The sequence below is a fragment of the Pundamilia nyererei genome, unplaced genomic scaffold (assembly GCF_000239375.1).
Source record: "Pundamilia nyererei isolate P.nyererei 1_Seehausen unplaced genomic scaffold, PunNye1.0 scaffold00114, whole genome shotgun sequence".
Taxonomy (NCBI): Eukaryota; Metazoa; Chordata; class Actinopteri; order Cichliformes; family Cichlidae; genus Pundamilia; species Pundamilia nyererei.
In genome coordinates, this window is record NW_005187515.1 from 352,894 (window position 1) to 365,358 (window position 12,465).

General features: G+C 40.9%; 1 protein-coding gene across 2 annotated transcripts; it reads left to right on the plus strand.

Moving 5' to 3' along the window:
- Positions 1-1,343: 1,343 nt before the first annotated feature.
- On the plus strand, positions 1,344-11,138 carry il13ra1 (interleukin 13 receptor, alpha 1). Of its 2 annotated transcripts, none has more exons than XM_005741824.1 (10): positions 1,344-1,635; positions 2,179-2,321; positions 2,968-3,085; positions 3,205-3,304; positions 6,561-6,748; positions 7,090-7,223; positions 8,242-8,371; positions 8,672-8,768; positions 8,893-8,968; positions 9,187-11,138. In XM_005741824.1, exons 1-10 carry the CDS (start codon positions 1,578-1,580, stop codon positions 9,280-9,282), a joined length of 1,140 nt encoding a protein of 379 aa, XP_005741881.1. In that variant the 5' UTR covers positions 1,344-1,577; the 3' UTR covers positions 9,283-11,138. The 2 variants fall into 2 exon arrangements, with proteins under 2 accessions (XP_005741881.1, XP_005741882.1); XM_005741825.1 differs by having other exon boundaries at positions 2,971-3,085.
- The last annotated feature ends 1,327 nt before the right edge of the window (positions 11,139-12,465 follow it).

The window sequence follows — 12,465 nt, forward strand, 5'->3', positions numbered from 1 at the left end:
AAGCACATGGTTACACTGTGTTGGTGTATTGTGACCTTTGTGCTGCCCTCTTCAGATATCTCAGGCAGTCGTGTGTAAATACTTCAGGAAAGTAAACACTCGGAAAGCTCCTGGACCAGACAACATTCCAGGTCGAGTTTTCAAAGCATGTGCCCACCAGCTGGCAGATGTCCTGACATCATGGTGCGGCGACAACAACCTGCTGCTTAACCAAGGAGCTCATCGTGGATTACAGGGGACTGCAGAGAGGAGGCCACACCCCCATCCACGTCGAAGGAGCAGAGGTGGAGAGAGTCAGCTGCTTCAGATTCCTGGGCATCAACATCGGCGAGGATCTGAGCTGCTCACACCATGTTGGCGTGATCATAAAAGCAGCAAGACAGCGGCTCTTCTTCAGAAGATTCAGAATGAACCCCAGAATACTTACAAACTTCTATCGATGCACCATTTAAAGTATTCTGACTGGTTTCATCAGCACTTGGTACAGCAGCTGTAATGCTCTGGACCGCAAAGCTCTGCAGAGGCTGGTGAGAGGTGAACTGCCAGCCATGCTGCATAAGTAAGACGCAGCGGATCCCAGCCACAGACTTTTCACACTCCTGCCGTCCCGCAGGCGGCTCAGGAGCATCCAGACCCGCACTACCAGACACAGAGACATTTTTTACTCACAAGGCCATCAGACCTTTGAACTGCTGATATTCCATACACACCACTACACACTCGCTACAATTACAGGACTCTGCACACCATCACTTCAACAAATGCCACTTAAATGCTCGTTGCACAACTTTGCACAACCTGTAAATACTCTTGCACAAACGCGTAAATACCAACTCGTCTCAACTCTCTAATATTGAATACTTTTTTTCTCTCCTTTTCTGCACACTCTCTATATGCTCATGTAAAGCTGAGGAGCACAAGCCAAAGAATTTCATTATGGATAAATGTGGCTACACTTTTTATCCGTACATGACAATAAAACGTGAAACTTTGTCCAAGCCTTTAAACGTTTTCACATACTTACAGACTACCTGCAGGTCTTAACACGTTCTCACTCCACACAGCACATTCTACCGGCTGTTGGGGGACCAGCAGCAGCCAATGTTTGTTTGTTTTTTTTTGTCTTTACGCCCCTGTTTGTTAGATTTTGTTTGGTTAGAGTTATGAAACTTACAAATGTGTCTTAGTAGTTGTGCAAAGGTTTATCATAGGTTATTTGTTTTACATAAAAAATAGAATATGTGTACTGAAAAATATGACTTCTAAAAAAAGGAAGAAAGCACAACATTGCCTGTCAGTGCGTGCGTCAGCGTGTCTACATCAGAAGGAGGAAGCGCACCACCCACTTCCAGCCTCCCACTATTTTTCTGTGCCTTCCTCCCAATAAGCTGGAAGCGAAAGTAGATCAGAGACATGGCAGACGTCTCTCTGCTTTTGTCTTCTGAACAGCTGTGACCACACAGAGTCTGAGAAGCAGGGGACCCCGTTTCAAGAGCGCGTCCCCCGCTCTCCTCACAACAGAAACTCAGGAGATAGAAAGTTTTCAGGGGGAGAGCTGAACACACGGGATCAGCAGGATGTTCCCAAGTTTGTTAGTTCTGTGCTGCCTGTCTCTGACGATCGAATCCAGTCACGGTAAGACGATCTACACGTCCACGCTTACAACACATTTACCTGGGTTTTTGTTATTGCCTGCTTCTTTGACACCTTTTCCCAGTTTTCTCGCTCGGGTCATTTGCGGTGATTCCCACTAGTGACGTCACATCTGGCATTCGCCACTGTGTAGCGGGACAGTAAAACGGACTCTGGAAAAAGAGAAAACTTTGTGGGAGAATGTGTTTCGTGTAAATCGCGCGTGTAAATCCCCCATGTTAGTATTCCAATCCGGATTCTGTTTACGTGACAGAAACAGGAGGAATCTGACTTTTTTAAATTATCCACGTAGAAATCCGAAAGCAGGATCAGATCTGGTAAATAGACTGTTCAGCAGTCTGCGTAACAGCACCTGGCAGTTACACAGAAGTGTGAATGTTCTCTAAGCCTTGAGGGAAAGATTTTTTTCCCTCCTGAGTGACTGGCTCAGCGCAACAGCTTGCTTGGCGAGCCACATAAAGCGTCTTTATTCGCTGATCCTGCAGATGTTGACTCATTTTCTGTTCTTTCTCCTTCTTCACTAAGGCGAAATCTTACCACCACGAAATGTGTCCCTGCGGAGGATTAACGACTTTGATCATAACGTGACCTGGGTACCACCAGAGAATTCTGTCGATTACCATTATAAAGTGTCTACAAATACAAACGGACAAAAATATGAATCCACTGTAAGTACGCTTATATGTGTATATGCTTACTTTAAAACCTCGTATATTCATTGTGATTACACAACGTTTATACCCCATAATTTAAAAGTCTTTCATCAGTTAATAACCAATAATTCCCTGCTGAGAGACTGCAAGTAATCTCAACCACCTCCTGGAAGTAGAGGCTCATTATTTGCATACTGCTGAAAAACATTTTCAGATATGAAAAGTAGATTTGAGTAATTTCTAGATTTTGTATAGACAACCGCTATTTTAAGTTTTGAGGGGAAGACTGTGTTGTGTTGCAGCGTACCGTTTCTCCAGCTGCACTCTTGTGGACCTCACATGTTTTAAGCCATGACAGCTACAGCTGTGTGTATGTGTGGCACTGAGTCCTGGGCTTTCTAGATCTCGCGTGGTAACCGCACCACTGTTGTCTTCACCCTCCACATCTTCTGTCAGCCTTTGGTGTTTCTCGGGCTTCTTGTGTTCCTTCTTCCTGATGTTTCTCTCTCGGTATTGCTACATCTATTACCACAACCCTTTTGTTCTGCATGTACACCACAACTATGTCTGGTTGGTTAGCCAGTTCTTCAAACAAAAGATCTGGGATTGGTTTAGACTGTTTACTCAAATTAGTTTTTTTCTTCTCTTTTTCTCTTAATAGCAGGGCACTTCCTTAGTTTTGAAGGGGTTAATGAATGGAAACGTCTTAAATGTGTCTATCAGAAGTTTTTGGAATAAGTCATCAAGCGAGCCAGTGGTCGTCAGTGAAACTAATGCAGGTAATTCTCACCACTGACTCTGCTTTGTTGTAAAAAAAATGCTTTTGAGCCACATATGAAGCAAATTGCTGTCTATGTGTTTGATTATTAATCTGTGTCTGTGTCTCTGTCGCTCTCAGAGCTGGTGATAGATTTTCAGTGCTACGTCCACTCCCCAAAGCAAACAAACTGCTCATGGTCACCAACCGGTATCGCCGCAGATCTCCGTTTCTTCTACAAGTATGTGCTTTTTTATTATGCAGTTTAAAGAAATAGAAATTCAGCATTACGCAGTACAGGTAGTTTTGTAATTTTGCAACACTTCCTGATAGTCAGTGGTCACTCTGAGCTGAAGTGGAAGTAATGAGCCAGAGTTCAATCAGGGCTAAATTCTTGTGTTTACTAGCTCTGTTTTTTTTGCCAGCTGCAGGCTGTTTGTTGGGGGTGTGGGGATTTATGCATACAAAACCAAACCATATTTGGCAATGTAACATTAAATGAAGAGGGTTAAGTGTTAACTCAAGCCAACTGTAACACGCCGGAGCCCTGATATCCCAATGGACTGCCGTTTAAGGTCATGTATTTAAATAGGCAAAACCTAAGCAAACTAAGTAAACGTCTTCACAAACTTGAAACAAATACGTTGCAAGTAAAAAGAAAAAGAAAAAAAGAAAAAACAAAGAAACCCAAAAGCAAATACTGAAATGAACTAAAGCAACACAGCGGTTTTCTGCATGACAATCCATAAGAATGAAGTGATCTTGGACACAAGTGGGGATCATGTATCCAAACGCATTTTTATTTATTTAACTTTTATATTGCCAATCCAGATCATAAGATATGTTACCAGTTTACATAGGAAACCCAAGACCTGCTGAATTGTACAAAGAGAAACTCTGCTGCTCGTTCAGTGTAGTCCTATTGTCCTCTTTTGTTTTAAAGGGCACACAGAATTATCATAAATAATAATTTAACACACATATAAAGGAAGTGGCAGCTTCCCACTCTCACTCTCTTTGTCACATCAACAGCAACATGACTTTATATTAAATGTATGAGCCTCACCAAGGGGGAGGGGAGATGTGTCATGAGAGAGCATAAGAACATTTCTTATTAGAATGAGCAGCAGGACTCAGTTACACATTAACTCAGGTTTTGCATTGGCTGAACAAAACCAGAATTATTCACCCCTGCTCTTACCTAGGGCTGTCCCAGGGGAGGAACCTGGAGGCAGGTCTGTGCTCTGACACAGAAGTGCTCTTTTGGGGTAAAATGGTACATTTAATGTGCAGCTTGGTGATTAAAGGGCTCCTGCATTAGAAGAAGGTATTTTAAATTTTCATCCACACTGCCCGGTAGCCAGTGCATCAAAGATAATATTGGAGAGGTATATGTTTAATCCGTCTGGGCCACAAAGCTCCACTGTTATCCATGACCGTAACACTTAAATGAGGTGTTTCTGCTGTAAATAACCTACCACACCCTGCGGAGTCAACTAACTTAGATAAATGTCTCGCGAGCTGTCGAGCGTAAAGTGAGAGGTTTCTGTATTACGAAAGTGGCTCTGTTTTTAACTGGCTAAATCACTACGCTAACTTGTAGCGAACACGTAACAAGTTCAGGAGCAGAGCATTTTTTTGTAAATCGGCTATAAGCTCCACATTTTCACTGAGTCTTTTATTTACAGCATTTCAAGTGTATTATAAATTCTCTACTATATATATACTGGTGTTTCATATGTGCAGGTTGTTAGGCGTGAATACTAAAACCACTGAGTGAAGAGCAAACTGTGCCTAGTGTGGGTGAAATTTCTGTTATTAAAGTCTGCAACACAGATCAAGCTAATGTAATTGCTGGATGCAGGAGAGCTAACACACATCAAACATCACAGTTCTGCAGTCACGAGAGCGCTAACCTTGGGATGTCCCAGCGTCCCTTTGATAACATCACACACACTCTTTGTATCTTTTCAGTTACAACAGTCTTTTTGTCCCACCCGGGCTGTTGCTGGCCAGGGAAGACTTTCCCACTATCTATTTTCCAGGAAGCACCTGGCACTGGTCTTCTTGGGAGTTTCCCTAACAATTAGAGGTTAACTTAGTGAAACATCGTTAAGCATATCTAAGAAGTTTTCACCAGGTCATATTGACACACACACATCCTTCATCTAAGAAGGTCAAACAAAATCCAACAGTAAAGTTCTAAAGACCTAAATCTAAATGTGAATTTCCCCCCTGTTACACTAGCATTATAAGGAATTATAATCATTATATCCTCATATCATTATAAAGGAATGGGTAGGGGGCGCTCACGGGGATCATTTTTTGTGGAAGAAGAGTCTTATGACCTGTGAAATGCTGCTTTTTATATGAGCACGCTCAGAAGCTGAAGCAGAAAGCTCTGCTTAACAGTGATAACTTTGATCTCCAGCAGGAGTTTTAGGTTCAAACTTATATACCCCTCTGATCTTGCTAAACTCGTTGATTGACCTCTGGGAAGGTTTCAGTACACAAATGTACACAATGGCATTCACTTGGAGAGTGTTATTCCTCATTGTCCACTGATTTTGTCAGGATGCTGTTGAAATCACTCAAAAATGTGAGAATTGTGTGTTTAAGTTGTTGCTTCAAATGTGTTATGACTGCACTCTTGTATCCAAAGCACAAAGGCTAACTTTCACAATAGCGCCTCTATTGCCTCACCCGTCGCCATCGTCGAGAAGTTCATTGTCAACATAAACTTTTTAAAGTGTCTCAGATAACGAAGGTGACAATGACAGTATTATGTGAACATCATGGTATTTGCATAATATTGTTACCAAGACGAGACTGAATCCAGAAGTCACTCCTGTTTTGTTAGGCTGCAACAAAGACCCATTTTCCTATGAACTTTTGTCTTCTTTGTTTCCCAGTGAAAGCGCAATTAAGGAAGTAAAAGAAACTGTTTAATTATACAGTTTCATAGATGTTAAATTAGTATCTTAAATTAAAATGTTTTTGTTTTTTGCATCACAAAACTTTACAAAACATTGCATAAAACTGCAGCATCGCTAGTCCACGTAGCAAAAGGCTGTAGTTCTAATGAATGCGTTGACACTCTAGGTTTCAACACATTCATGCGTCACAATTGTGTCCAAACTTGTACTGTAGGTACAAATATTGTACATGGTATTGATAACTGGCTGTTTCCCACCAGGTGGCTTCTTTGTTAAACACAGTTATTACATTTTGCATTTAAAATATCCAACAAAATGTCACGAGATTAAAGAAATACTTCAAATTTTATTATTTTATTCGGTGGCTGAGTCCCACAGTCTATGTGATGCTGTTGTTGCACATTAGCAAGAAACACAATTCCCCTGTTTATTCTATTCACCAGCACCGAGAGGCAAAATCATGCCAGTGTCTTATTATTAGTTCATTGTTTTGTCCTTTCCTTTTGGAATATACCGTGTGTTGGTAAAAAAGTAAATCACCTTTTTCTTTATGTTTCCAAGGTCTGAGGATGAGTGGAAAGAAATCGTCAGTGGAATAGAAGAATGCCCATCGTATACTTACACTGATGGTCTGAGGACTGGCTGTTATCTGCCAGTGAGCACACAACATATTATAAGCGTCTTGTTTAACACAACACTGAACAACAAAACTGTCAGGAACACCTTCCTTAAACGCCTCATTCGCTTTGGTAAGCTGTGTAGTGGTCAGTGCTAATTCAGAATTTAAAAGTAATGCGAGAGGAAACTTGTGTTGAAATATTTTGTGCTTCCTCATTCAGTTTCTGGGGTATAATTTGTTCTTTCTCTTCTTTCTTGGAAATATTTTAGCTGCTATCATGGTGTGTGTGTGTGTGTGTGGGGGGGGGGCATGCATCTGTGTGTATCTAGTACTGTGTATTTTATGACACAATCTAGAACTACCAACTTTTCGAAAGGCAAAATACACACTGTTTTGCATTATGATTTGCATTTAAGGCACCTCTGGCTAGCTTGTACTAACTGCAACATCTGTCTGTTATTCTCTGTGCAGTGAGACCACCGCCCCTTAACTGGAAAGTCGAGAAAAGTGGGAATCAATTTAATATTACTTGGTACCCTCCTGAAGTAATTGCACGGGACGAGTGGGAATATATAATAAATTACACTGAGTGTGGTCAACTAAAAGTAAGAATAACAACAATACTATCTTACTTTGTCTGTCACGTCCATTAGTTTAAAGTAATGTGTGTTACGATTGTGTTAAAAAACGAATAACTGAAAGCACTTAGAGCATAGGTGTCAAACTCTGGCCCACGGGCCAAATTTGGCCCACAGCCTAATTACATTTGGCCCGTGAAGCCATACCAAATTACTATTAGAGCTGGCCTACTGGTATTATACAGCTAATATATATATTGTTTAGTATTAAGCTTTGCTTGTTCCATATTCAGTTTTTCAGCAAAACGTGTTTGAGCCCATAAGAAAAGATTCATTCTTATATCTGGAGGAATAAATATATTTCAAAAAATACTAACGTTAGCCCGCGACTTTGTTCCAGTTTTGAATTTTTGCCCACTGTGTATTTGAGTTTGACACCCCTGACTTAGAGAATGAGTTCCAGCATTAGAGTGAAGTTGGAGGACACAGTAAGGAGTTCAAAACATTGTGTGGGAGCTCATATAAGACATGGGGTCCTTTGTGTTAAAAGACATCTGTTAGAGGCTAACTCATATTTCAGTGGACAGATTATATAACCTTTTATTTGTTTATTTTAACTGGGAAAGTCTTGGAATCCCAGAGGGGGAGGAGGAAGTGGCTAAGGATCAGCTTCCAGGGCTCCCTCTGGAACTTAGCTTAAATACAACCTTAAGCCATGCTAGCATGATAGCTCTTGGTTTGGGAATAATGGTAGCCATCATATCCAGAGAAAATAAGAAGAGAAAATAAGGAGAAAATTACAGACTTTTCTCCAAGCAGCTAAAGCAGCTTTTTATTTAAAAAAAACAAACCCCTCATCAGTTATAGTGGCGGTTGTTATTATATTTGGCAGAAATCGACAGGGTCCCAAGTAGATGAGTCCAAATTAAATATTTAAATTTGTCCTTTATGGTTATGTGCTGAATTTTGCAAACTCACTGATGTTTCTCTCAGGATGAAGTTTTAATCAACTGATTCAATCGTTTCCCTCAAACACTTTTCACAGAGTCCAATAATACTAAAAGAAAAAACATCACACGAGCTGGACCGGGTCCCTCACTGTAGCTACAGCATGGCTATCAAAGCAAAGTATGGAGAAAAAGGAGAAACACCGTGGACCGACCAACAGTATTTTGGTAAAGTCATTTTCTGTTTTGTGTCTTTTTTTCTAATCTTGTGTTAATAAAAAACAGAATGCACTGACTTATTATTTGTTTTTAAATTATAAAGGCCAGACATTCTTCTCTGGGGTGGCTCTAGTGCAGGTCATCTGCTAATCAGAAGATAGTTTTATCCCTGGGTGTAAATGGATGAATGAAGCCGACATGTTATTTTCTCTATTAAAAAAAGCTGAAAGGGGAAAGTAACATCAAAGGCTGAAACATGAAACAGTTTCATTGTTGCTGAAATGAATGCTTATATGTGTTTGCATGCAGAAGCAGACTCAGGCTTCAGTCCATTAGTGTTTCTTGCGATTACAGTCCCATTGGTGGTTGCCACCCTGACAGTCCTGACTGTGATGTGTTACCAGAAGTAAGTAAAAAGTCTCTTCTTCTTACTGAATGGATCCTGTTGTTCATTGGCTTTGTTTTGGTTTTATTTTGTTCTGCTTTTTTGGGGCTGCGCTAACCTCTGATATCTAACTGTCTCTGTGTAGAAACAAGGATACTATCTTTCCCAAAGTACCAGAGCCTCGGGATCTCCTCAGTGATATCTGCGACAACAACAATAAGGTGAGTTTTTTGCTCTTAGGTGTACTTGTGTGCTCGTTTCTCCTTTTCTTTTTCTTTGTAAGTGCATGCTTCTCATAATCACCGAGGTACTGCAAATTCTTAGAACTGCATTTGTTGTTGTTGTTGTTGTTGTTTTTCTTTGAATGCCAGGCTACAGTTGGCTTTCTCTTAAACACTATCACATTTTCTTTTCTACTTCTTCTTCTTCCTCTTTTCAGACGGCCCTGTGCAACTTTCAGGCCATGGCGGTGGAAGAAGACAACTGTAAAATTGCTCTTGTGGTAGAGCCCAAAATCAACAAGCCAGACTGGTGATAAGTGCCCGACGTCCCCTCGTGCTCCCAAAGAAGAAGAGCAACTAGAAGCAGCTGCTGCTGCTTCAGCACTTTGTATTTAGTGCTGCTAAAATCTGACGCCATGAGTCTCACAGGGAAATACAACACTGCATGTCTTTATCATCCCTATGGAGTGACACACAACATATACCAACGCATTAAGTTGATTCTGTATTCACAGCAATGCTCCCATGGCATTTTGATCCCTTATCAACATGCTTTGTTTGCACACCGAAGTGGTTCCTTTTTTGGAAATCATGTCGGTTACATAATCGAGCCTAACACAGACGTCCATTTTAGTGCAGGGTCACAGCTTTGCATTGCACCGCCATGTGTCAGACACTGTGAGGCTCTTTGGACCCGTCTGCTGCTGATACAGATGAAACAACAACAACTGCAACCCCATCGGCAGCAGACAGTAGGCGGTTGGTCGTGAGCTGAGCCTGAATGTTGAGTCAAATCAGAACAGCGTCATCCACGCATGTATCCCAACAGACTTACTACCTTTGCACCGCTTACAGGGCTGCGAAAAAGCATTTGCCCCCTTCCCGATTGCCACACTTAAATGTTTTATCAAGGAAATATTAGCATTAGGTAACACAAGTGAATATAAAATGCAGGTTTTAAATAATGATTTCATTCATTAAGGAAACAAATCTATCCAAAACTACTGCTTCCTATGTAAAAAAGTAACTAAAATGTAACTAAAAAATTGTTGGATGGCCTGAAATATGTAAGTGTGACAATCATTAAGTGGGCAAATACTTTTTCACACCGCCCCAATGGTGTCACTGTCACAGCTTAAATGTTTTTACTTCATATATATGGAAGACTTACTGAGCCAGTCTGCTGTTGACCTGTGAGCACTGTCCCTGTCCAGCTGCCATTAACTGTATTAACTGCCTTGGATTTCTTGCAGCCTGGTATGCTGTACATAAGAAACAAAGACATGCCCAGCTTTCTGAGAGTATACGATGTAATGAATGTATCACTTAGTTGCCTACTTTACTAAGAGTAAAAAACAAAAAAACAGGGAACAGATTTGCCGTCTTTTGTTTTAGACGGCCAGAAGGCTGAAAGGTTATACCCACATGTCCTTATGAATCATCAGCCTCATTGTTTAGTCTGTTAGTGGACAGTAGTCTGGGAAATACCTCATGCTCTTGGAGGAAGGAAATGGTGAACTTTTTATCAGAAGCAGAGGCTGATGATTTAGCTTTTAACAGCACCATGTTTCTCCAGCAGGCCTTTAACAGAGGATATCAGCCTTGATGAAAGGAACACCCTGTTCTTGTTTACCTTTTTACTTTTTTCTCAAGTAGAGATATAAACCACCTTCTTAAGTTTCTTTTTAACTAATGCTTCCACGTTTGCCCCGTAGCCAGTCACACGGCTGATTCGTCACCTCAGTGGTGCTCACGGTCGAACGTATAGTTTGGCTTCTCCTCCTGGACACTTAAACGCAGTGTAAAAACACAGAAGTCTTTGTGTGATAGTGTTTAAATGTTTTGATGAAATTATTATAGTGTTCAATGCTGAAAATAAGTTTATAATCGACTTTATCTTACTTCCTCTGATCTGTTTTTTTTAATGTCCCACAAGTAAGATTGTTTTTCTTCTTTTTTTCTTTTTTGTGGTTTTTACACATTTCTCATGAAGTATTGAGTCTTTCTCGTGTTTGTTTGGGTTCATGTGTGGGACTTCCAGATAAGCTAACTGAGCTTAGACTTCATGTGGAAAATACAGAAATCTAATTTCTCCTCTAAGAAATTTGATTTCTGTATTTATACTTAGTCGAAGGAGCTTGCAAAGAAAAGCGTCTGGACTTCTTTAAGTTGCTTGAAGACGTTTCACCTCTCATCCGAGAAGCTTCTTCAGTTCTAAGGTCAAATGGTGGAGAGTCCCAGATATAAACCTAGTGGGAGTAACCCCCCACAGAGGGACAAAAGGACCCCCTGATGATCCTTTAATCGCCTGAGCCAAGGTGTGAAACTGGGCGTGGGTCCCAATCAGCCAGAGTTTCGAGTGTGTTCATTGTGAAACCTGGCCCCACCTTATCATGCGAATTCCTGAGATCAGATGGCCCAGGATGTGAGTGGGCGTTAAGGCGTCTGGGAAGGGATCTCAAAACTGGATTATAGATGGCAGAGAGTTGGTGTCGTAAACCATCTTTCGGTGGTTTACGACCCCTTCCCAGACCCAGATCCCAGATCCCTTCCCAGACGCCTTAACGCCCACTCACATCCTGGGCCATCTGATCTCAGGAATTTGCATGATAAGGTGGGGCCAGGTTTCACAATGAACACACCCGAAACTCCCACTAGGTTTATATCTGGGACTCTCCACCATTTGACCTTAGAACTGAAGAAGCTTCTCGGATGAGAGGTGAAACGTCTTCAAGTAACTTAAAGAAGTCCAGACGCTTTTCTTTGCAAGCTCCTTTGACTACGATGACCTGGATGACTGAGAACCTTCACAGACATATTTATACTCACTTTTTTTGCTCTAAGTCTCAGCAAAAAAAGTGAGTAAGTATTTTCTCCATATGTTTCTCATCGTGTTAATTTTAAGAAGACTGTATAATAAATAATGCAAACTTAATATTGTGTGAAAATATAGACGGATAATAGATATGGAGAACTAACTGTTTATGTTTCTGTCCTCAACTGTTTCACAAGATTGGACCAAACAAGCCATTTGATGCTGTCTGTCTTTTATTCTTTAAAGTATGCTTCCTGGCAGCTTGCTGCACTCTTCCTGGGCCCTGTTCCAGGAGGGAGGTTCAACAAAACTTCGACTTTAAAAATAAACTCTGAGTTGATTGCCTTTGAAATGGCAATTTGTTTCCCCCTTCAGTTTTCAGATCCAGAACAGTTGATCAGAGAAGTTCGATGAACTCTGAGTATATTTACTCTTTCATGTGCGTGTTCAGGATGTTTATTAAGTAGGGAAAGAAAAACCATCATCAATGGAGCTCCATTATCAGGATTGCCCGTGGGTAAATAAACAGCAACGCCTCCGTTTTAATCCTGTGGACCGAGGAATGTGAACACAGCGCAGACTGTGGCATTTATCTTAAAAAACAAGAGGGGAGAAGAGAGATTGTAATGAGCTTATCATCACTGACAGTACAAAAATTTGAATATGCAACGTATCATTTTCC